The 23,049-nt window shown below is 35.8% G+C and overlaps 1 protein-coding gene across 2 annotated transcripts in view; it reads right to left on the bottom strand.

Moving 5' to 3' along the window:
- Window positions 1-23,049, bottom strand: part of CycB3 (cyclin B3) — a 200,659-nt gene that overhangs the window by 112,853 nt on the left and 64,757 nt on the right. For both annotated transcript variants that reach the window (XM_090381974.1, XM_090381981.1), the window contains exon 6: window positions 12,108-12,263. In XM_090381974.1, coding sequence (XP_090238100.1) covers window positions 12,108-12,263 — 156 coding nt within the window. The remainder of the gene's footprint in view (window positions 1-12,107; window positions 12,264-23,049) is intronic.

The raw sequence follows: 23,049 nt of genomic DNA on the forward strand, positions 1-23,049 counted from the left end.
GTAAAAATCAACAAAATATAGAAATAAAATGGCTGTTATTAAAATTATTCAGTTTTCTTTTATGATATGCGTGTACCCCTAAACGAGTGTGTGTGTGTGTTATGGGGTTTGTCGGCGCATAAGCTGCTGTGGCTATAATGCGCCTCCCCTAAACGAGGAATGAATACCCCAAACATAAGCATCAGTACCTCGAGATCAAAATTTTAATGTGGCCACCGTATGTTACAGTGACGTTTCTTCTCAGACGGACTTCGCAGTTACACTAAACAGGGACCACATAGTACTACTCTGTGGCAGGGATATGACGAGATTCACGTGACGTGACAATAATGTGTTCCAGCCCTTATTCTCTTAGTCGGCACCATGATAAGTAAAAATTAAATTTTCTTGAAAGAACTTCACAGGGTTAAAGCGAAAACTTACTATTATCACCCCACACAAACTCACATTTTATTAAAGCACATTTCCGGAGGTCACTGCCCTACAACAATAAAAACAATTTGCACTTTCCAGGTTATTGGGCTTTTCTGTTAGTGCAATTCATTATAAATGGGTAGTAAACTCGATCTTAATGCATTTGCGATAATACCGATAAATGGAATTCTGTGGGTTTTTACGTTATTATGGTGAAATGTGTGTCTACATCACTGAAATCTTCAGTCATATAAAAAAATATATATAAATAACGCAATGTAAGTCGGCAACTTACTGCATCGAAAACTGATCAGCAACCTACGTAAAAAGTATTACGATATATAGGAGTCTTGAAGTGTCCCGGTAAATCGAGTTTGCTGTGTGTGTGTATATATATATGAAATATGAAAACGAAGAAGTGGAAGGAAAAAAAAAAAAAAAAAAAAAAAAAGGAAAACAGTACGTGTACCTGAATGCGCCAAGCAGCAAAACAGGATACATGTATATAAATAAGTGTCACAAATGAAAGTAAAATAAAATAAATATAGATGGAGACGTTATTAATCACAAAATGCCAAGCCTAGTTGAAGAGAAAAAAAAAGAGAAAGAATGTTAAAAACCTATAGGGGGAAAAAAAAAAAAAAAAAAAAAAAATCATTAAGTAGAATTAAATCTGAATTAACAGGCTAATCATATGTACAAAAGCTGAAAGAAAAAGAGGGGAGGGTAATAGAAATAAAAATTAATTTTTTAAAAATTATAAAAATATTAAAAAATTAAAACATAGATCAGGTATTTCATCAGGGGGCTACACCTGATCACGTACCAAACACTGTGTATTTCTATGCAAACTCATGCTGATGGAGAAGCTATTAAAATGAAATAGATAAAAAAAAAAAAAAAAAAATTATTTTTTAATTTTTTTAATCTCCAGAAACATGAGTGAGGTAGCCCCAACGCAGCGTATTTAGATTAATAAATTGAGTCGATAGTATGTAAGAACGCAAACGCAGTGTGTTTAGTTTAACAAATCGAGTAGAAAGTATGTACGAATGTAAGTTTAAATCGAAAGTATGTAAATTAAATAATAATAAATAACAAGGTAGCGGTATAGAAAAAGGAAGTAATGCAAGGTAAGGGAGGGAAAAGAAGTTAAAAATATAGAGGCGAAGGTAGTGAGAATAAGAAAAGTGAGAATGTCCGAATCACCCTCGTATTACACTAATAGTTCAACGGACGGAAAAACGAAGAGCAGAAAGTAGAAAGATGTAAAGAGTTTAAAGGATACTAAGCAAGCCGGGTAGAGGGCCTTGGCTGTGAGAGTGTTAGTAGAAGTGGAAATTAATACCGCTAGCTTGTAGTGTATATTTTGAGTTGATAGATATATGAAATATGATATAAAATATGAAGAGGAGAAAAATTAAATACCTATGATATTTGGCAGAAACAAGTTGAGTGGAATATAATCAAGAAATAAGATACAAATATGCGATCATGATTAATAAGGTACAATTATGCGAATATGATTAATAAGAATGGAATGCAAACAGAGGGAAAACTATGATAACGATGGTGGAGTTGCTCAGAAGAGAAGAACTATGGGAGCCCTCTGTGGCCCAAATAAAATAGAGAAAATAAGATTGGACATAAGTAATTACTGATAATATTAAATCACGAAAAATGAAAAGATAATAAACTTAGGAAGTGAAAGAACACGGACATCATTCTAATAGAAGTCATTATGTGTGATCACTTTCCAAGCAGTGGAAATACCACCATTCAAATGTACAACTATACAGGTATCGAATTAACCCTAACCAAGGTGGAACATGGTGAAACCGAATTTTTCTTTAATGAAATCAAAGAGATTTTTTATAATAAAATTTAAGAAATTAATAGGAATGTCATTATTGCAAAGTTTAGTATAGAGATCATTTAAAGCACCAGCGAAAAGTGATTGATTGCTACTAATATTAGCCAAACGGATAATTTGTGTGTAATTATATTTTTATGAACCTTAATCGAAATGTCCGAGTGCCAATTTGTTAAATAGATAATATTAAAATTAAATTTGCATGTTGGTTGCCAAAGTTTTCTTTATTGAGAGTGAGTTCAGTGGATTTCATATGGATTTCGCAATATTTTCAAAATGAATGTTGGAATAAGAATGTCATCAATAACGGAATGCATAAAAATTAAGGTTCGGGTTGTTATGAATATATAGATGTTCGTAATAATGAAGAAATAAATTGGATACTATACTAGGAATTTGTGAACCCATGGGAACTCCTATGGATTTTTTATAAGTGTATTTACCATCGTAAATATAATTGTTTAGAATACAGAGGTTGATGTAGTTATTCCAAGTAACCTCATCTGTTGGTATAACGTTTTTGTATTTGAGGAACAATTCATGAAGTACATTAACAATCAAGTGATGTGGTAAGGAGGTAAATAAGTTGAAGTCATAGGTTTCAATACTAAATATGCTGGAATTAAAAATTTTAATGATACTGTGGTTATTGTTAATGATCCAAGTGGAAGGGATATTAATAAGAATGGTAGTTAACAATTTGAAAAATTGTTTACCTGGTTGGATAACAGCCACTTTTTTTTTGGCACTAGTGATGAATCTGAAGCCAACTGGATGTTTATGGAATTTGGCTATCATATACAAGAAAGGCAAAGTAGAATTGCGAATTTTGGTATGTAATTTTTTATTCAAGGCTATAATTTTTTTGATGATTGTATTAATGCCGAGATTACAGCGTAAAAAGGTGGAACTACTTTCTACTTCCTTTTTGAGGGTAGTGTAATAAAATTGCTTGCAAAAGATAGCAAAGTTTTTAATTTTTTAATATTTTTATAATTTTTAATTCTTTAATTTTTATTTTTGAATTTTATAATTTTTATCTCTATTACCCTCCCCTCTTTTTCTTTCAGCTTTTGTACATATGATTAGCCTGTTAATTCGGCAATAATTCAGACTTAATTGTACTTAATGATTATTTTTTTTTTTTCTTTTTTATATAGGTTCTTAACATTCTTTCTCTCTTTTTTTCTCTTCAATTAGGCTTGGCATTTTGTGATTAATAACTTCTCCATCTATATTTATTTTTATTTTACTTTCATTTGTGACACTTATAATATATCTCTGCTGAGTTGAGAGAGACTGCTCTCCCTTGCTTCTTGAGAGGTAACTATTTTCAACTATACACTTTTGGATTTGTCTTTAGCTTCCATTTTTCACAAATTTTAGAATATGTGTATAGACGTTTGCAGTTTAAATTTAAATGAAGCAACAATCCGGACCATAAAGAAAAATGAACAGAAAATTAGTTGCTACAGGATCTTTTATTTTCACAAATATGACAGCTCGTCCCTGAGCACCAATAATTAAGAAAAAAAAAAAAAAGCACCTAGTATACAAATTGACGATAGCAGTAAAAAACGGATCCCATTAGATGGCAGTGTATATAAACAAAATGCACTAAAAATTTATAATCATTTAAAAGAAAATGGAGACTCTACTGATAACATGGAGTTTGTTGCCAGTAAAGATTGGTTTGAGCAATTTAAAAACCACTTCTCATTATATAACATAAGAATTCAAGGGGAAAGTGCATCAGCTGATAATGAAGCTGCCAAGAAGTATGCAGAGGAATTCCAAAAATTTATTGAATGGCACACGGACACACCACATTTAAGTTTTCAATGCCGATGAGAGAGGACTTTGGTGGGAAAAAATACTCAACAGAACATTTCATAAAAATGAGAGAAAACTGCATCAGGTTTTAAGACATCAAAAGATCGTGTAACATTATTTATGTGAAGTACCACGTCAGGAGATTACCTGATAAAACCTATGCTAGTTTATAGATGCTCTAATCCTCGTGCAATGAAGAGTGTAAATAAAAACTTGTTACTGGAAACCACATAAAACTGGGTAACTGCCAATTTATTTAAAGAATGGTTTCTAAATTGTTTTGTGCCAACTGTGGAAAACTATTTAAAGTGGAAAAATCTAGATTTCAAAGCTTTATTACTATTGGATAATGTGCACGCCACCCAAATGATTTAAATCATCCAAACGTTGAAGTAATGTTCCTACCACCTAATACAACTTATTTAATTCAGCCATTAGATCAAAGTATTATATCTACCTTTAAAGCTCATTACATCAGAAAATCATTACAATGTCTTTGGGAAAAAACTGATTCCAAATGTACTGAAGTGATGGAGGTATGGAAACATTTTTCAATTATGGGCCGTATCGGAATCATAGCTTTATCTCTCAAACTAGTAAAACCATCAACATTAAATGATTGTTGGAAAAATGTATGGCCAGAGTTAGTTCATTCAGGACATATGGTCAGAAACGGCAGAAAATGGAATTGGTCAGATAGTAGAACTTACTAAGTCAGTAGAAGGGGAAGGTTTTTATGATATGATTACTGTAGACATCCTAGAATTACTGGCAGTAAAAGAGGCTGGTGAAACTGATTTGGTGAAAATGGCATTGAAGGTAAACCAAATCAATTCAGAGGATTATTCAGTGCAGATGAAAATTTTGAAGTTCCAAATTTTACACTAAAAAGCATACGGGAAGGCATAAACTTAGCCGAGCAATTAGAATCTTATTTTTTGAATGTAGATCCTTTGATTGAAAGGAGCACAAAGTTCAAAAGGGAGCTTCAAAACTGCTTAGCTCCATACCATGAAATACAAAATCAAGGAAAAGCAAACAAACTCAGATTACTAATTTTTTTTTTTAAAGAGAGCAGAAGAAAGTTCAGAAGGTGAAAATATTCTGCAACAGAGAAAAAAACTTTCTCTGTTTGATTGCGCTTAAAAGCAGTTAAAATGAAGAAAATTAAACAAATGTATATTATCTGTCATATATTATCACAGTTTAAGTTTCTGATAGTTATAAAAAATTGGTACATTTTTGTTAGCTTTCGGAACGTAATCCTCTCTTTTGTACTGGTTCTTTGTCCTGAATAATACGGTTTTGTACTAGACGAGATTTAATAGAAACCTAACTATCATGTGTGTTATACAAGGGCCACCTGTGCTACATTCTTTGGGAACCATTGGCTGAAAGTACTATCCTGAAAGTGTAGCATGTCTCCTACACAAGTTTCTGTTTTGACACATCACTTTCTCTATATAAATACATAAAGTGATGTTCATGGTGTGCACGAACATTAAACTTCACCAACATATACATTTTATGAAATAGAGCGTAGGATTGTTTACCAATACAGTAATGGCTTTGAACATTAGCTTATATAGCATCTTTCTCTATGGATTCCATGCTTGTCAATATTATTTATAACAATTGGTTCTCTTGTTTAGACTTGGCTGTGAAATGCATTCTGATGAGGCATTTCAAAAGCTTCATCAGAAAAAGACCTCAAAACAGTTTTGTTTACACCTGGCTAAATATCCTTCCATACTCAGCACTACTGAGTATAAGAGAATGGCAAATGTGACTTGGAATAATTTGTCAACCTTCCTTTGCACTTGTCAATTTCTCAACCAACCAAGAACCACTGTATCAATTGCAGCCAAACCTTCTTTCATTATTATGCAAGAAGAACTAACCCAAATGATATCACAAAATATCTATTTCTTAAGTTTTTTTTTCTTTGCTAAATCGATTTTTTTTTTTTGATAAAAAAAAAAAAGTGTTTGCCAAATAAGATTATATTTATGTTAAAGTTATATAATTTGGCATAATGCTTCTGAAAACTGTTGGCTGTTTACTCTCTATGAATTCTATTTCCTTATAGCAGTTGGAAACTTTCAACTGCTATAAGGAAATACATTTTGGTCTTAGGAGTTCACAGCAGAAAGTTAGATGGTTGACAAGACCCATAGTTACAAAATTTATGCATAAAGTCATATAGCTTGTGCTATGAGTATATTAAATATTTGAAGTTATAGCACTTTATTGGATCATATCAGTACACAAATCACCTGGACGGCATAGCACTGACAGAACTATGATTAACTAAACTATTACAACAAACTGTTTTGAAATGTTAATTATAGTAATATTTGTTAATAAAAATAAGAAATTCACATTTTAAGTAGTATTGCTATTTTTTGCAAAGAGAAAAAGACAGAGAAGGAACCAAATTGAGTAAAAAAAAAAAAGAGATTCTCCATTGTAACACCAGAGAATTGGCAGCTATTATGTACAGTGAATCCTATCTATGCAGACACCACTGGGGCAGAAGAAAGTGTCTGCTACCGAGATGTCAGTGTACAGGTAGTCAGTTTCAATAATTCGGAAAAATGAAACTCACTTTATCAGGTTACTTAAAGTGAAGTGAACACTTTTTTATTGCTTATCTATGCCTTTAATAAATAATGCGTAATTAATTTTTAATAAATAAACTTGTGTTATTAATTATTAAACATCAACTTTTAGGATAAAATGAATATAAATTGCTTTGTTTGAAGTATTTCATTTTCACTGTGGACAATTAGATTGCACACTAGTTTACTCCATATTCATTGTTTTTGCTCACATAGAATTCTTTATATGTGTATGGGTAATCTAATGCATAAGCATATTTTAATCTGGGATCACCCTGCTGTTTATCCCTTTCAGGTTCTTTATCTCCTCTTCTTCCATATGTTCTTCATTATTCATATTCACTTACATTGTCCTTCACTTTAGTGTTTATGTCTTCCACCACCACACTAGAGTCTACAGAAATATCAATCATCACTTTGTGTAGAATTTCCTAGTGTCCATAGCAAACCATTAAAAATAGAATTACATCAGCTGCACCTGCAAAGTCACCATCATACTGACTAATACTTGAATCAAATCCTATGTGGAAGGCTCGCTGCTTTGTGCTGCACTAATCAAGATTACAGCTTGTAGTACATCCATAATTTTGCAGTTTTGAACAATTTTTTTCTTCATTAAATTTTTAAATCATGTTTTGAAGAACCATTTGTTGATATTTCTCCTTAAAGCTTGCAATTATTCCTTAATCTAGAGCAGCATTTCCCAAAGTGTGTTCTGCGGAACACTAGTGTTCCACGATATGAGAAGTGTTCTGTCAAAAATCGTAATTAATAATTAAAAATATAATAATAAAATAAATAAATTTGGCATATTTGTGGCATACACTACTTTTGTATCATTCTAATTTTTGACATTATTTAATATTTGCTCCTCCGCTTGCACCCTGACGATGGTGGGACTGTTAGTAATCCTAGGTATAAACCCCATGCACAAGCACACTGTGGGTTACCACCCAGGTGTGAATCAACATAAGCAGGGGTCGAGGTGTGGCACCACACCACATGGAGGAATGCCAACCCTCTGTGTTACCAGGCAATACTAGGTGGTAGATAATTCATCAACAGGTGCAATACCACCACTTTGCTTATTGGAGGCTTGAAGTAGTGGAACCAATGTTCAGTCTCCAGAGCTAAGTTGCAGTCAACCCTTACCCATCTTTTCCATCATGCAGTATGACTGATGACTTTTGAGGTTATGAAGAACATCACAGCGAGATTCAATCTTACGTAGGTTCATTTACGTAGGTAAATGAACAGATTGTTCATTTACCTATGAGAATACTGGATAATCATAACCATACAGCCAACTTGATCTTTTTCTCACAAACAACCCTTTTGAGTACACAGTCGAAGTAAGTGGTTCTTTAGGCACCTCATATCACAACTTGGTGATTGTCTCTTCTGCAATGGAACCTTTATCTCATGGCTATTCCCAACCTTGTGTTGTTTAGCATTACAAGAATGCAAAATGGAATGACCTGCGAGACTTCTTTTCTTCTTTTTCTTGGTCGGATTACTGTTTCAAAACTTCTGATAGCAACGTTTGCTCAGATCGTGTCAGTGAAATTATTCTTGCAGGAATGGAATCCTTTATCCCACACTCCACTTTAAAATCTCGTCCTTTATCTAAACCTCGGTTTTCCAATAAATGTGCTAAGGCTGTCCAAGAGAAGAACGTTGCATATCGCAATTGGCTTGTTTCTAATTCTTCAGTTTCATTTTCTGCCTACACCAAAGCTCGCAACAATTGTAAAGCAGTTATTAATCAGTCCAAACTAGAGTTTGAACAGGCTAAGAGTAGAAAACTTGCTTCTTGCCCTAATGGTAGCCGAGCATTCTGGTCTCTTGGCAAAGCTATTGGCCGCAACTTTTGCCCATCTCTGCTCCCACCTCTGTCCAAACCAGATGGTTCTGTTGTCACTTCAGCCAAGAATAAAGCTGACCTGCTAGCATCCCATTTTTCTTCGACCTCATGTATTAATGATCTTGGTTAAACACCTCCCACCATTCCTAACACGCTCCATTCAATGCCTCCTGTGGTCTTCCGTCAAAAGGATATCAGAAGGATTTTGATGAAACTTGATGTTAAGAAAGCTCCAGGTCCTGATGGTATTTCTCCACTTGTTCTCAAAACCTGTGCTCCTGAACTTACTCCTATTCTTTGCCGCCTTTTTTCACTTTCTTATTCCAAAGGTGTTTTTCCTTCTGCTTGGAAATTTGCTCATATCCAGCCAGTTCCTAAAAATGGTGACAAATCCCTCCCATCCAATTATCATCCCATTGCAATTACTTCTACTCTTTCTAAAGTAATGGAGAAATCAATTAACCGCCAAATCTTAAACTACCTAGAAACCTTCCGTCTGATCAACGATCGCCAGTATGGATTCCGTCAGTGTCGATCCACGGGTGATATTCTGGCTTATGTTACCCATTTATGGACTAATTCAATGGAAAGGTTCGGTGAAACACAAGTAGTTGCTCTTGACATCTCAAAGGCTTTTGATCGTGTTTGGCTTAAAGGTCTTCTAAACAAGCTTCCATCTTATGGTTTGCCAACTGTTTTTAGTAATTGGTTATCCAGTTTTCTCTCTGATCGCTCACTGAGGGTGATGGTAGATGGCTCTCTGTCTTCTAACTTCTCCACTAATGCCGGTGTCCCCCAAGGTTCAGTTCTTTCCCCCACTCTTTTCCTCTTGTATATCAATGACCTTCTTCCATTGACTGGAAATCCTATCCATAGTTTTGCCGATGATAGCACATTGCATTCAACTTTCCATTTTGAGAAACCTTGTCTAGCTCAATCAGTTTCAAGTTCTCGAAAATCTGCTGCCAATTCCTTAAATGCCGATCTTCAGGTAATTCTCCAGTGGGGCAAAGACAACTTAGTTGATTTCAACCCTTCTAAAACTCAATCTTGTCTTATATCTCGCAAAAAGGATTCTTCTGCGTCTATGCTTATCTTTAGTGACACTCCGATTTCTAGGCAAAATGATATATCTCTTTTGGGGATTACCCTGACTTCTAATCTCTCTTGGCACAAGCACATTACAAATATTGCTTCCTCTGCATCTAAAAAACTTGGTTTTCTCTTTCGCTCTTGGCGTTACTTTTCTCCCAAACAGCTGCTCACTCTGTATAAATCGCAAATCCGCCCTGCCATGGAATATTGTTCCCACATCTGGGGTGGTGCCCCCAAAACCTCTCTCAGGCTTCTTGATTCCATTCAGAAGAGGGCAGTTAGGTTAATTAATGATTCATCTCTAACAGAGTCTCTCCACTCGCTTTCTCATAGACGCACTGTTTCTGCTGCATGCCTCTTCTACAGATACTTCCATGGGCACTGTTCTTCTGAATTGGCTTCTATAATTCCCGCTCTCTCTTTCAAAACAGTCCGAACACGTGCCGCCACCAGCCAACATCCATTTACTGTCCAACTTCAAACCCACAGAACCAACTTTTCATCTTCCTCATTTAACATCTTTTCATCTTCCTCATGGAACAACCTTCCTTCATACGTATTTCCTGAAAATTACAATCTACAGAAGTTCAAGTCCAATATCAACAAATATCTTCTTTCGTCTTCTCAACCTCCAACCCAAGCACGGTACTAAGTACTATAGGTTATAATACCTCTCGTGTTTGGGGTTCTCATAAGAAAAAAAAAAAAAAAAAAAAAAAAAAAAATATTAAACTAAATTGATAGTATATTCGCAGTAAATTCTCAGTATATTTGAACCTAGAAAAACTGGCAAATGGCAAACAGATGGCCTCAGTTAATTATTGATGGGATATACTGAGTGGAACTAGCCTAGTTAACATTCCATTCAATGTATCCAAATGTCAATAATTAGCTACATCATTTTAATTGTACTATTTTATTATGATTTATGTGTTTATTTATAGGGTACAACAAAGAAGTCCAACTTAGGTTACCAAAATACTTGGCCCTTTTCACCCCTAATATTTATATTCTAAATTCTTATTAAATTGCTCCAGTTGTATGCAATTTATCCAGTTGGTATTAAGTTTAAAAAATAAAAAATAAGGTTATATACAGACTGATGTAATGTTCAATCATTATTTTGATGGCATTAATCTGTTCTGATACTCTTTCTATTTCTCATATTCTTCTACATAATTTCACATATAGTTAAAAAAAAAAAAAATAAATAAATAAAAAAAATAAATAAATATATATATATTTATTTATTTCATGTTCCTGTTTTTGCTCTTTATATCCCTACCAGTCCATACATTTACTTGTCCCATGACGACTATCCTCAGGCCTTAATCACTGATACCCTACTTTCCAGGCACGAATGAATTCTGCCAATGGAAGCAGCACAAGAATAAGTTTTGCCTCTGCTTGTGATTACTGTTAAAGCACTTCTAAATATTCCTCTCCCAAACTAGCAGTTTTCTGAGCGACCTGACATTGGCACAACAGCATCAGCAAATATTCTTGTAACCCCCTTGTATTTAAGTTATCCCAGCCCTGTAAAAACAGGCCTCTCCACTTCTCCTCCAAACTGATTGACAAGGCTCTCTCCTATCATGTCTGGGTAAAATCACAGAAAATTTCAAACTTAATCCTAACTCAAGGAAAAATTTTTAACAGTCTCCAATACCTGTATCAGAGTGTGTATTCTTAATACAATTAGTACAGATTCAAAAAATGTAAAGGAAAAATAAAAATTAGCACCAACAAATAAAATTTATTCAAACATTGTTAGGCTAAATAATGTTCACACCAACTCTCTACACAAAACTGCAACAATATATAGGATAACAACAGTATAGGATTTTTATAGAGATAAAAATGGGAAAATCCTGCACAGTTTATGAACAGGTCTGGACCACATGACACTCATGAAATGGGATGTCACTGCACTCTGCTTTCATATTCAAAACAGCATCAGCTGGGCTATCTAACTGCTGTACTTTTTATTTTATAATTTCGTTTATTATAATAATAATAATCATTATTTTTTAGGTTTGTGCATTTTAATTACACTCACCGCTAATGCTGAAATCAGTCTTGCCGTAACCTACTTTTAAGCTGTCGAATCCCATTTATCTATATATTCTCTAGTTAAAATTGACTTTTTCATTCCTGTTATTTTATTTTTATTAGCTGTTCTTTAATGTACCTTATTAAAACTCATTTAGAAGTTAACTATTTTCATGTTTTTATGTACTCTGCACTCATTTGTCTCCTGGCAATCCAGGGGAGAAGTTCATGCTATTATTTTTATTTTTTTCTCAACTACTTAAAGTATGTGTTCACTATACTATAAGTTCATTATAATTTTAGACATTCATAAAATATTAGTAACGATTAAAAAAATTAATTTGCTGCAACTTACTCGGGCATATCTACGAAGAAACCTGTAAGACAATGGAACACCAAGGTCAAAATCGAGCGCTTTCAGCATGGTAACTTCCATTGTCAGCAATTCCTTTCTGCTGTAACTGTCATCACAGATATAAAGAAAATCATCCACTATAGGCGGACAGCGTTCCTAAAAAGTACTTTGAATTAAGCATAAAATTGCAAAAAAAAAAAAAAATAAATAAAAAAATAATAATAAAATAAAAATAAAATAAAGTAATAGGTAATGACATTTTTATATCATTACTATTGCATTTTATAAAATAGTGAAAAAGGTTATTATTTGAAAGTTTGAAGGTGGTAAAGGTAAAATATCTTGTATTAAGAAATAGGAATCAAAAATTTATTTTTTTAAATAAAATGACAAACAGCATAACACAGTATGTAGTACCATGCATGGGATGAAAGATACTTGTTCGCATCAGAGTTGAATTTCTGTAATTGTAATTTTTTTTGGAAATACATGAGAAGGATGGTTGTTACAGAGTGCAGAAGGGATAAATGAAGAGGAAAACTTGGTTCTATGAGTTTGCAGTTACACAGTGAATGGAAGAATTATGCATGCCGATTTGTAAGAGAAGCCCATAGAAGTATTTACAGAAAAGGCTTGCAGCAGAAACTGAACTTCTATGATACAAAGTAGAGAAAGAGTAAAAGATGGGTCATTAATTAACTTGACTGCCTTCTCTCAAATGGAGTTAAGCAGCTGGGAGAGGTTTTGGGGCACCATCCGAGATGTGAGCACAACATTGAATGGCAGGATTAATTTATATAGATTAAGTAGTCGTCAGAAGAAAGGCAACACTAATAGTAAATAATGAAAGCTGTTTTTTTTTATGCAAAGGAAGCTATAATTGGATGTGCTTATGCCAAGAGAGAGAAGTGAATCAGGGTCTTCAAATACAAGCATGTGAACAGTATACATTTTACTTCCCCCCCACCCCCGCAGGAAAAAAAGACAGGACTGTGTTACTAAGTTTTAGAAAGACTGAATTTAAATCAGTTTTATTTGCTCTATTGGAGCATTATCGGGTGATCAGTGGTAGATATCTGAGAAGCTTATGCAGATTATACAGAACAAGTTTTCTTAAACTGGAAAGTAGAATATAGTGTGCTATTATTAACAAAATTATGGATAGGATTTCCAGTCAGTGGAAGGTCATAATACAAGAGGAAAAGAACTCAATCTTGGGGAACAACAGCATTAAGGGAAAAGTTGGAAGACAGCTATCTACCATCATCCACAACAAGTATCAGAGAGAACAATGGATATTCAATTATAAAGAGTTGGCAATCCATAAGATTGGAGTTTGTATAAAAAACCTTAAATGTCATCAAAAGCCTTAAGAATATCTAGAGCAAGTGCTTGAGTTTCACCAAGCTGTACTTTTCCTCAGAATTTGTCCAAAGAGAGTAACATAAGCAAATATATCACTAGTGGACAGACACCTACAGAATCCATATTTGCAATCACTGATCAGATGAAGGTTTTTATATAGTTTAAGAGCTAGCAACTCACATATTTTTCCATTATTTTAGAAAGGGTAGAGGCAAATAAAATGGGATGCTAATTGGAAGGGAGAAATTTATCAGTCCTTTTTAGGAAGAAGCTAGATAGCAAATTTCCTTGTGTAATCTTATTATTTTGTCAAAAACAATACTAAAATCTAAGGATGTTCACTTGTTAATGGCTAGCAAATACTGCCAGAAGTATTTCCAGCTACCTTAAGCAGGAAATACTTCTGAAATGTTCCAATAAAACTTTAGACAGAAGTATTTCCTGCTCCATTATTTTTTTACTTAATTTCTCTTGCAATTTCACCAGATTTCCTCCTTGTAGTCACGAAGTGGAAGAAAAGTGGTCACAACAGTAATGCTGTTGTGACCACTTTTCTTTTCATGCACAACTAGTCATACAGTTAGAGTCCTAACTATTTAAAGAAGAACTTTATTTTAATGTGTTAGCAGCAAGGCAAGGCAAACATTGTAATTATGATAATGCTCTATACTAGAGGTTCCGAAACTTTTATACCTGAAGCGCCCTTAATTTTTCATAATTTTCATGTGCCCCCAAGTTCCAGAACAAGTGCAAATGAACAGATTTCAACTAAAATTTTGCAATGAATATACATACTTTTATAAATTAATACATACTTCAATAATTTGATAGTAAGAACCAGAGCTATAATGCTCAATACGTTGATATCAATATTAGTAAAAGAATAAGAGACGTTTACCTCAATATGATTCATAGAACACTTCCGTATGATCACTCAGTCCTTTCCTCATTCGCAAAACAAATAAATGTCCTAGTATACAACATTTCTTGTGACTCGTCTTATCAGGGTTCTACGCGGTTTCCCCTGAATTTTTGTGTTAATCAACCCACGGCCTCAGTTCGTGCTTCTTGTTCAGCAGCGTCAGATTAACCTTTCATGCCATTAATGAAAAACACTTTTTTATTTAACAATGCCAAAATACTTAGTGTTCAATGTAATTATATGAGACTATTAATAGCAGAAACCATCGAAATTAAATTACACGAGAATTCTGTTAATGTTCACCGGCCATATCTAATCTCCAACTAGTGGTCCTTTATGCCCATGCATAAAGGACCCCATGCGCGAAGACAAATAATCCCTATTTAAGTTCCATGCTCACCCGTATTTGGTAATTTTCATTCCTGTGATCACAAAATAGGGTCGAAAAGAATTGTCAGCTTCAGGAAGGAAAATCGTTTGGCATTTTTTTTTTTTCATTAAATAAATTTTTTATTGCATTAAAATAGATTTTTAATTATTGTTAATTATTTCTTACTATAATGTAAGATTTAATTTTTTTAAAAAATTGTTTTCGTTTTAATTTCTGAAGAGTATCATACGGAAGTGTTCTACGTATCATATTGAGGTAAACACCTCTTATTCTTTTACTAATACTTCAATAATACATTTAATCTCAAAGAAATAAAACTTCATACCCGGATTAGTGGGATGGCTTGTCCATAATTTGCTAATAAAATGTTTAACAAAAACAACAAACATCCACTCCCCCACTTTGGGAACCTCTACTCTAGATACTATCCTAGTAACAGGGGTATAGTATACTGCTGTTAACAGGAGAGACTGTTTCTACAGGAATGGGATACACTTAAATAGAAAGGGTGCAAGAATGTTTGCTGATGCTATCGAGGCAGTGTTAGGTGGGTCGGAAAACTGCTAGATTGGGGGACTAATAGGTTAACAGTAGCCACTGGCAGAGGTGAAAGTGATTCTTGCACTGCTTCTATTGGAATGAGCTGCAGCCTGGAAAATAAGATGCAGGATATTTCAGAGACTGCTGGGAATCATTGGGGTACAAGTAAACACATGGTTTCTGTTAGAGTAGCTAAGAAAAAGAACAGGTGCATGAACAGGCGCAAGTGTACACCAATGCTAGGAGTTTAGTAAATAAATTTGATGAATTTGAGGTATTGCTCAAAACACCAAAGGCAGATATTGTGGGGATTTCAGAGACGTGGTATCACACAGATATAAGGAATGCAGAACTGGAATTTGGTGAGTACAATGTCTACAGAAAGGATAGACAGGATAGGAAGGGAGGAGGGGTTATGCTATTAGTTAAGAAATACATAAAATCCAAGGAAGTGAAGCCAGTCGACATCGCTGGACAGTGCAGTGTTGAGTCCGTTTGGTGTGACATAAGCATTGGGAGATCAAAATTGAGAGTAGGAGTGTGCTATAGGCCTAATGACTCTGATGAGTATAATAAGAAACTGTACAGGGAAATAAGAGTGGGCCAGTAAATCAGAGTCTTATAATGGGGAATTTTAATTTCCCAGATATTGACTGGAATTTGGGGGCTGGTCACTCGCACACTAGCAAGGCTTTTGTGGATTTATTGGATGGTTGTTTTCTACATCAGCATGTTCGGGAGGCAACTAGAGGGAGTAATACTCTTGATTTGATTATCAGTAGTGATTCTTCATGCATTAAGAATCTGCAGATAAAGGAACCACTAGGTGGCAGTGATCACAGTGTGCTGAAGTGGGATTTACTCAAAGAGGTAACTACCATTAGGGGTAAAGGGAAGGGTTATTGCTTTCATAAAGGCGACTACGATGGACTGAGACAGTATTTAAATTCTATACATTGGGAACAACTGATGATGTTACCAACAGCAAATTCAAAATGGGAAGCATTCAAAGAACTTATCTTGGAAGCTACTAGGCTTTGTTAAGGGGAAGTCTTGTCTGACCAATTTGGATACTATGGTGCAGTCACAAAAGAACTGGATGCAGGGAATAACTTTGATATTATATACTTGGATCTTAGAAAGGCTTTTGATACTGTTTCACATGGAAGACTGCTGCACAAATTGGAGCAGTGTGGCATTGGAGGCAAATTGCTGCTGTGGATAAAGAGGTGGTTGAGGGGGAGAAGACAGAGAGTGGTAATCAATGGACACTGCTCATCGTGGACTAATGTTATTAGAGATGTCCCTCAGGGTTCAGTATTGGGTCCATTATTGTTTTCTGTATTTATAAATGATATTGATGATGGTATATCAAGCTTAATGTCCAAGTTTGCCGATGATACGAAGGTTGGCAGGGTTGTCAAGGACACTACTGACACTATGCTACTGCAACAGGATCTGGAAAGGTTGGGCAGATGGGCTGAGAGGTGGCAAATGAAGTTTAACATTGACAAATGTAAAGTACTACATTTGGGAAACAGCAACCCTAGAGCTACGTATCAACTCTGTGGTACTACACTGACAGTGCTAGAGAATTGAAAGGGACCTGGGGGTGGTTGTGCAGGCAGATATGAAGTTTTCTGAGCAGTGCAGACGGGCTGCAAGAGTAGCTCATGGCGTATTGTCGATGATATATAGGAATTTTTCTAGCAGGGATAAGGAGGTGATTATTCCATTGTATAAGGCAATGGTCAGACCACACCTAGAGTACTGTATACAGGTCTGGAGGCCTCATTTCAAGAGGATGTAGAGATGCTGGAACGAGTACAGAGAAGGGCAACAAGATTAGTGAATGGAACAAAGGGGTGCTCTTACGAAGAAAGGCTTAAGTTTTGCAAACTACAGTGTCTGGAGACTAGGCACCGGTGAGGTGATCTGATAGAGGTGTATAAAGCCTTGAATGGTTTGAGCATGCTCAATGCTGATAGGATTCTTCCTCTTGCTCAGAATAATCACCTGAGAGGGCATACATTCAAATTGAGAAAAGACAGATGTAGGATAGACGTGAGGAAATTTGCCTTTAGCCAGCGGGTGGTTGGTTGGTGGAATAAACTTCCATCCCTTGTCGAGGAAGTTGATAGCCTAAACAAGTTTAAGGCTCAGCTGGACAGGTATTTCGAACGAACAGAGGGGTGAAGTGGAAGTGGTTATTTTTTATTTATTTATTAATTTATTTTATTATTTTTTTTATTTTTAATTTTTTTAAATTAATTAATTAATTAATTTTTTTTTTTTTTTTTGGCTGATGTTGCATAAGCTTGCTTTCTTGCATTAAATGCCTCTACTAATGCTAATCTCTTTTAAGGTCTAACAATGCTCTTCTTTCAATGGTTTTTAAAATCGTTGACTTCCCTGTAGTCTATATTCTGGAGTAATCTTATGACTATAACACTGATAGAGTCTCTGGCTTGGTCATCCTTATGGTTCTCACTTTGATTATAGGCTTTACAGCACAAGGGCAGCAAGGCCATAATGCACCAAAGGTTCTCACTGTTGTTGAAGCAGGGGATGTTGGTGTGGGAATTTGGCTCAGGGTAGGCTTGAAAATTTAAACCTATTTTAGTATGTGAATTTCTGCAGTAATGAGGGTTCTAGAGCTTAATGGTATGACTGAGATGCTCAGGGTTCCGTCTGGGGGAGGCATTGCTAGGAGGAAAAATGGATCGAGGGGGGTCTAGTTCCTGTTGCTACTCAAACTGAAAATACAGAATATAAAATTGGAGATTTTATTACTGAGGCGGTTAGTTAAGCCTAAATGTGTTTTTAGCTGTTATTAATCTGTTCATGTTTGAGAAATCGGCTTTTAAGAGGATAAGCCAGTTATGTTTTTTATTAATGGTATTTGTTAAGTTTCATGTCTAATCTAATTTGTTTGGCACTATAATAATTTTGTTCAGGTGATGTTAATGATCTTAACTGAAAAGTAATTTTTAATGTATTTTTACATTTTAACTAGCTTGAATGAGTTTTTGTTCTTGGTAAGTAACTAAGAATTTAAGTCTACATTTTAGTTTGGTTATATTAACATTAAGATTCGCAAATTTAATGGACTGTTGTTGAACCATACCTAGATCTAATATACACTGGTGTTCAAAGAAAGTGCATCACCTAGGAATTTCACAGTTCTAACCCTTTTTCACGATGGTATGTTACATTAATGACCAGCATCACAAATAGATAAACAAAAGATTTATTAATAGTTAAGGCAAAGTTAAGTAATATTTGACAAGTGTTCTCAAAATATTCCAAAATGAGCATTTGCAACCTTTATACAAAAGTTTTGGTAAAAATTACAATTATGGCTGAAATGTTAAAAGAATCCCCCAGTTTGCTTCAGTTTATCATTTTAAATGAAAAGCAAAATGAAAAGTTCACCAGGTGCAAACTAATGATTAGTTGAACCACCTCTGACCTTGATGACAGCAGAACACCGTCGAGACATTGGCAAGATCAATTTCTGAAGATAATCAACTGATAGTTCATGGTTCCAAACACGAATTTTGGCTTTCTGAAGTTCACGAAGGGTCTTTGGTTTCTTTCGGATTCAAGTCTGGGCTGTTTCCTGGCCAGCTAAGAGTTGTAATGGACCGTTCTTCCAACCATTTTTTCACCTGTAACAAATGTAAACACATTGCTGTCGAACTCTGAATGCAGAAATGAAGCTAAAGTAACTAAAGAAGTGTCTACTTACACTTTTGCCTGATGATAAGGAGCAGAGCCGTCCTGAAAAATGTAGTTACTTGGCAGGTTGAAATGGTCTCTAATGGTTGGCAGCAATTTGCCTTCCAATATAGCCAGGTATCCATTGGCATTTATGGAACCTTTTATAAACTGCAGGTGACCTACTCTGTGATACGAAATGCACCACCATATCATTTGGCTGGTAGGGAATTTCACTGTAGACACCATACAGTCTGGATGGTATTCTTCACCACATCTACGGTGAATCGCTTGTCTCCCACCAGAGCCATGCAGATTGAATTTCTTTTCATCTGAGAAAATAATTGACTTCCACTGCTCGGGTGTCCATTTGACGTGCTCCTTACACCAAATCAATCACACCAATTAATTTGAAGAGGCTTCTTCTGACTACCAACTCCTGTATGTTCTTCCCATTCTCTTTTCAGATCAGACGAAGAAGCTTTACGGTTTTTAAGGCATAAGCACTTCAAAATGGAGTCCTGTTTTCGTGTAGACTCGTTTGCGTCTGGTTCCTTTTTTCCTATCAGCAGAACCAGTATTCTTGAGCTAGGAAAGAAATCTACTCACTGTCGACTGATTACAAGACACTCTATAAGCAATATGATGGGAAGAACATCCTTCTTCATGTAAAGCAACAACAGCACTCTTTCTTCTTGGCATCAACTGCATGTAACCCTGCATCCTGACACAAGCAAGGAATAACTGCAACTCTTGCAGAGCGTGCTCATATAGCTGAAAGTAACAGTTGACGCAATATTACATCATCACCTACACGTGTCAATCTTATCTGATGCAATCTGTAAGAAATATTGCCATATACTTATGTTATTCGGACAAAAATTACAATTTTAAGGGATGATACACTTTTTTTTGAACACCAGTGTAGCAGGGAAAAGACGTTACATAGTGACTACGTCAGATCTAAGTATGATTCAACAACAGTCTGTAAATACCCTCTCTCCACTCATGGCACAAATATTTATGATACACTTGGAAAATGAATTCATGGAAAAACAACCTGTCACATCAAAACATCAAATTTTTTGATGCACTCAATAATCACCTGAGAGGGTGATTATTGAGAAAAAATGGCATACCTTTCCTGGACACCCTTATCAACAGAAAACCTAGAGTTGCAGATGAAAGTGTACAAGAAGCATACAGATACAGGGATCAACCTTTACTACAAATCTTGCCACCCCCATTCAACAAAAATCAGCGTATAATAAAATCCTTCAGCCTAAAAAAAAAGGTAAACTGCAGGATGGAAGCCTCCTCAACAATTCATGCTGAGAGAAATGGACCATAATCTGCCACACTAGTCCAGTGCGGGCTGGCAGATCACCTGTATTTAGTAGCCAGGGGCTTGAACCCCAGTCTGCTCAAAGAACATGTGCTACTGCACTTCCGCTCCTGACCACTCGGCTACGAACCCAAGAACATACCAAATCTGCAAGAAAGAAAACCTTCAACAAGAAATAGAAGGTATAACAAATCTAGCATTAAATGACATATTCCCTCTACACATCGTAAAGAAAATAATGGCCAACAGCCCTAAGGCCTTCAAACAACCTAGCAATACCAGGAAACCAAAAATCTGTATACCATACATACCTGGAATCACTGGGGGGGGGGGGGACACCAGATTCGGCACTTTCTTCAATGGTTCAGCTTCTGTAAAACAGATTCTAAAATATCAATCCAACAGCCCCAACAATCCCAGAGGCCATATTCATCAAATATACTATGGTGTTTCGGGGTCGGGTTGGGGCTCTCGATTCCACTGCGCGTTGGATTTGGCCGTATCTCGGAGTGCGGGAATTCATTTTTTTTTTTTAAACCTTTTTTCATCTTATTCTAAGTGGTAGATGACTTTCATCAACCGGTGCAATACCACCACTTTGCTTATTGGAGGCTCGAAGTGGTGGAAACCATGTTTAGTCTCCAGGGCTAAGTTCTGGTCAACCCTTCCCTATCTCTTCCATCATGGAGTATGATTGATGACTTTTGAGGTTATGATGAACATCATGGTGATATCCAATATTCCTTACATTTCGAGGGTACAGCTCTAAAACGGTGTTTGCAGGCTGGTCGCTAGTTAGTACAGCAGACCGAACCTATTGGTAACTCTAGGAGGCTTCCGGATCAGCTAGTGTATACTAGCTGATCTTGCTACCTCTACTCTGCCAGATAGTGACTAGAGGGAGTCCGAGTAGTGTGTATGCGGGGAGCATTGTCGAGGCCAAGTTATGTCAAGGATCTGGGTATATTCTTATCATGGGTATGGATTATCCAAAAATTTCATTACTTCATACAGCATGCCCCACACACTTTTTCTTACTATTGAATACACCACGAATTGTCAAACTAATAAAGCAAACTTATCGTTAAAAGATCTAAACCTCCCAAGCACTTCCTAATTCATTTCACAAATATACATGGTCTCAATTCTAATCTCAACGATCCATTTCCACTTGCGGTCTGCCAAACCCCATGTACTTTCTGACAGAATCTCAGTTATCGGTTCATTCAACTACTACTCATCTCAGATGCCCAAATTATTCGCTGTACGATTCCTTTTGTCTCAAACGTAGTTTTTGTGCATATGTCCTTTCTGATATTCCCTGTCAGAGACTTGGCAATTTGGAATCTCCTCTCTTAGATTTTAAGCCAGAGAATATCAATCTACCTTATTGTGTCAAATTCATCTGTTGTCTCTACCATTCTCCCAACTCCACTAATCACTTGGAGCTCTTTGACTTACTCTTTTTGCAACATGACTTTCTCCAGTCCAACTTTCCTAACAGTGAGGTAATTTTCCTTGGTGATTTTAATTTTCACAATTCTGGCTGGCTTCCGTTTCCTAGTCACACCGACCCAGATGGTTGAGATGCTGAGGCTTTTGCAATTACTAATGACCTTGCACAGATTGTTCATTTACCTAGAAGAATACTGGACAATCTTAAATCATACAGCCAACACGTTTGATCCTTTTCTCACAAACAACCCTTCTAAGTACACGGTTGAAGTGAGAGGTCCTTTAGACACTTGAGATCACAACTTGGTGATTGTCTCTTCTCCAATGGAGCCTTTATCTCATGGCTATTCCCAACCTTGTGTTGTTTGCCATTACAAGAATGCAAAATGGGATGACCTGCGAGACTTCTTTTCTTTGGTCGCATTACTGTTTCAAAACTTCTGATGTCAATGTTTGCTCAGATCGTGACAGTGAAATTATTCCTGCTGGAATGGAATCCTTTATCCCAAACTCCACTTTAGAATCTCATCCTTTATCTAAACCTTGGTTTTCCAATAAATGTGCTAAGGCTGTTCAAGAGAAGAATTTTGCATATTGTAATTGGCTTGTTTCTAATTCTTCAGTTTCATTTTCTGCCTACACTAAAGCTCGCAACAATTGTAAAGCAATTATCAATCAGTCCAAACTAGGGTTTGAATAGGCTAAGAGTAGAAAACTTGCTTCTTGCCCTAGTGTTAGCCAAGCATTCTTGTCTCTTGCCAAAGCTATTGGCTGCAACTTTTGCCCATCTCTGTCCAAAACAGGGGGTTCTGTTGTCAAGAAGCATACACCAAGGATAAAGCTGACCTGCTAGCATCCCATTTTCCTTCCAACTCATGTATTACTGATCTTGGTAAAACACCTCCCACCATTCCCAACACGCTCCATTCAATGCCTCCTGTGGTCTTCCGGGAAAAGGATATCGGAAGGATTTTGATGAATCTTGATGCTAAGAAAGCTCCAGGTCCCGATGGTATGTCTACAATTGTTCTCAAAACCTGTGCTCCTGAACTTACTCCTATTCTTTGCTGCCTTTTTTCACTTTCTTATTCCAAAGGTGTTTTTCCTTCTGCTTGGAAATTTGCTCATATCCAGCCAGTTTCTAAAAAGGGTGACAAATCCCTCCCATCCAATTATCATCCCATTGCAATTACTTCTACTCTTT

This window comes from Mastigoproctus giganteus, chromosome 1 (genome assembly GCF_048544385.1).
Source record: "Mastigoproctus giganteus isolate SK-2022 chromosome 1, ASM4854438v1, whole genome shotgun sequence".
In the NCBI taxonomy this organism is placed as follows: domain Eukaryota; kingdom Metazoa; phylum Arthropoda; class Arachnida; order Uropygi; family Thelyphonidae; genus Mastigoproctus; species Mastigoproctus giganteus.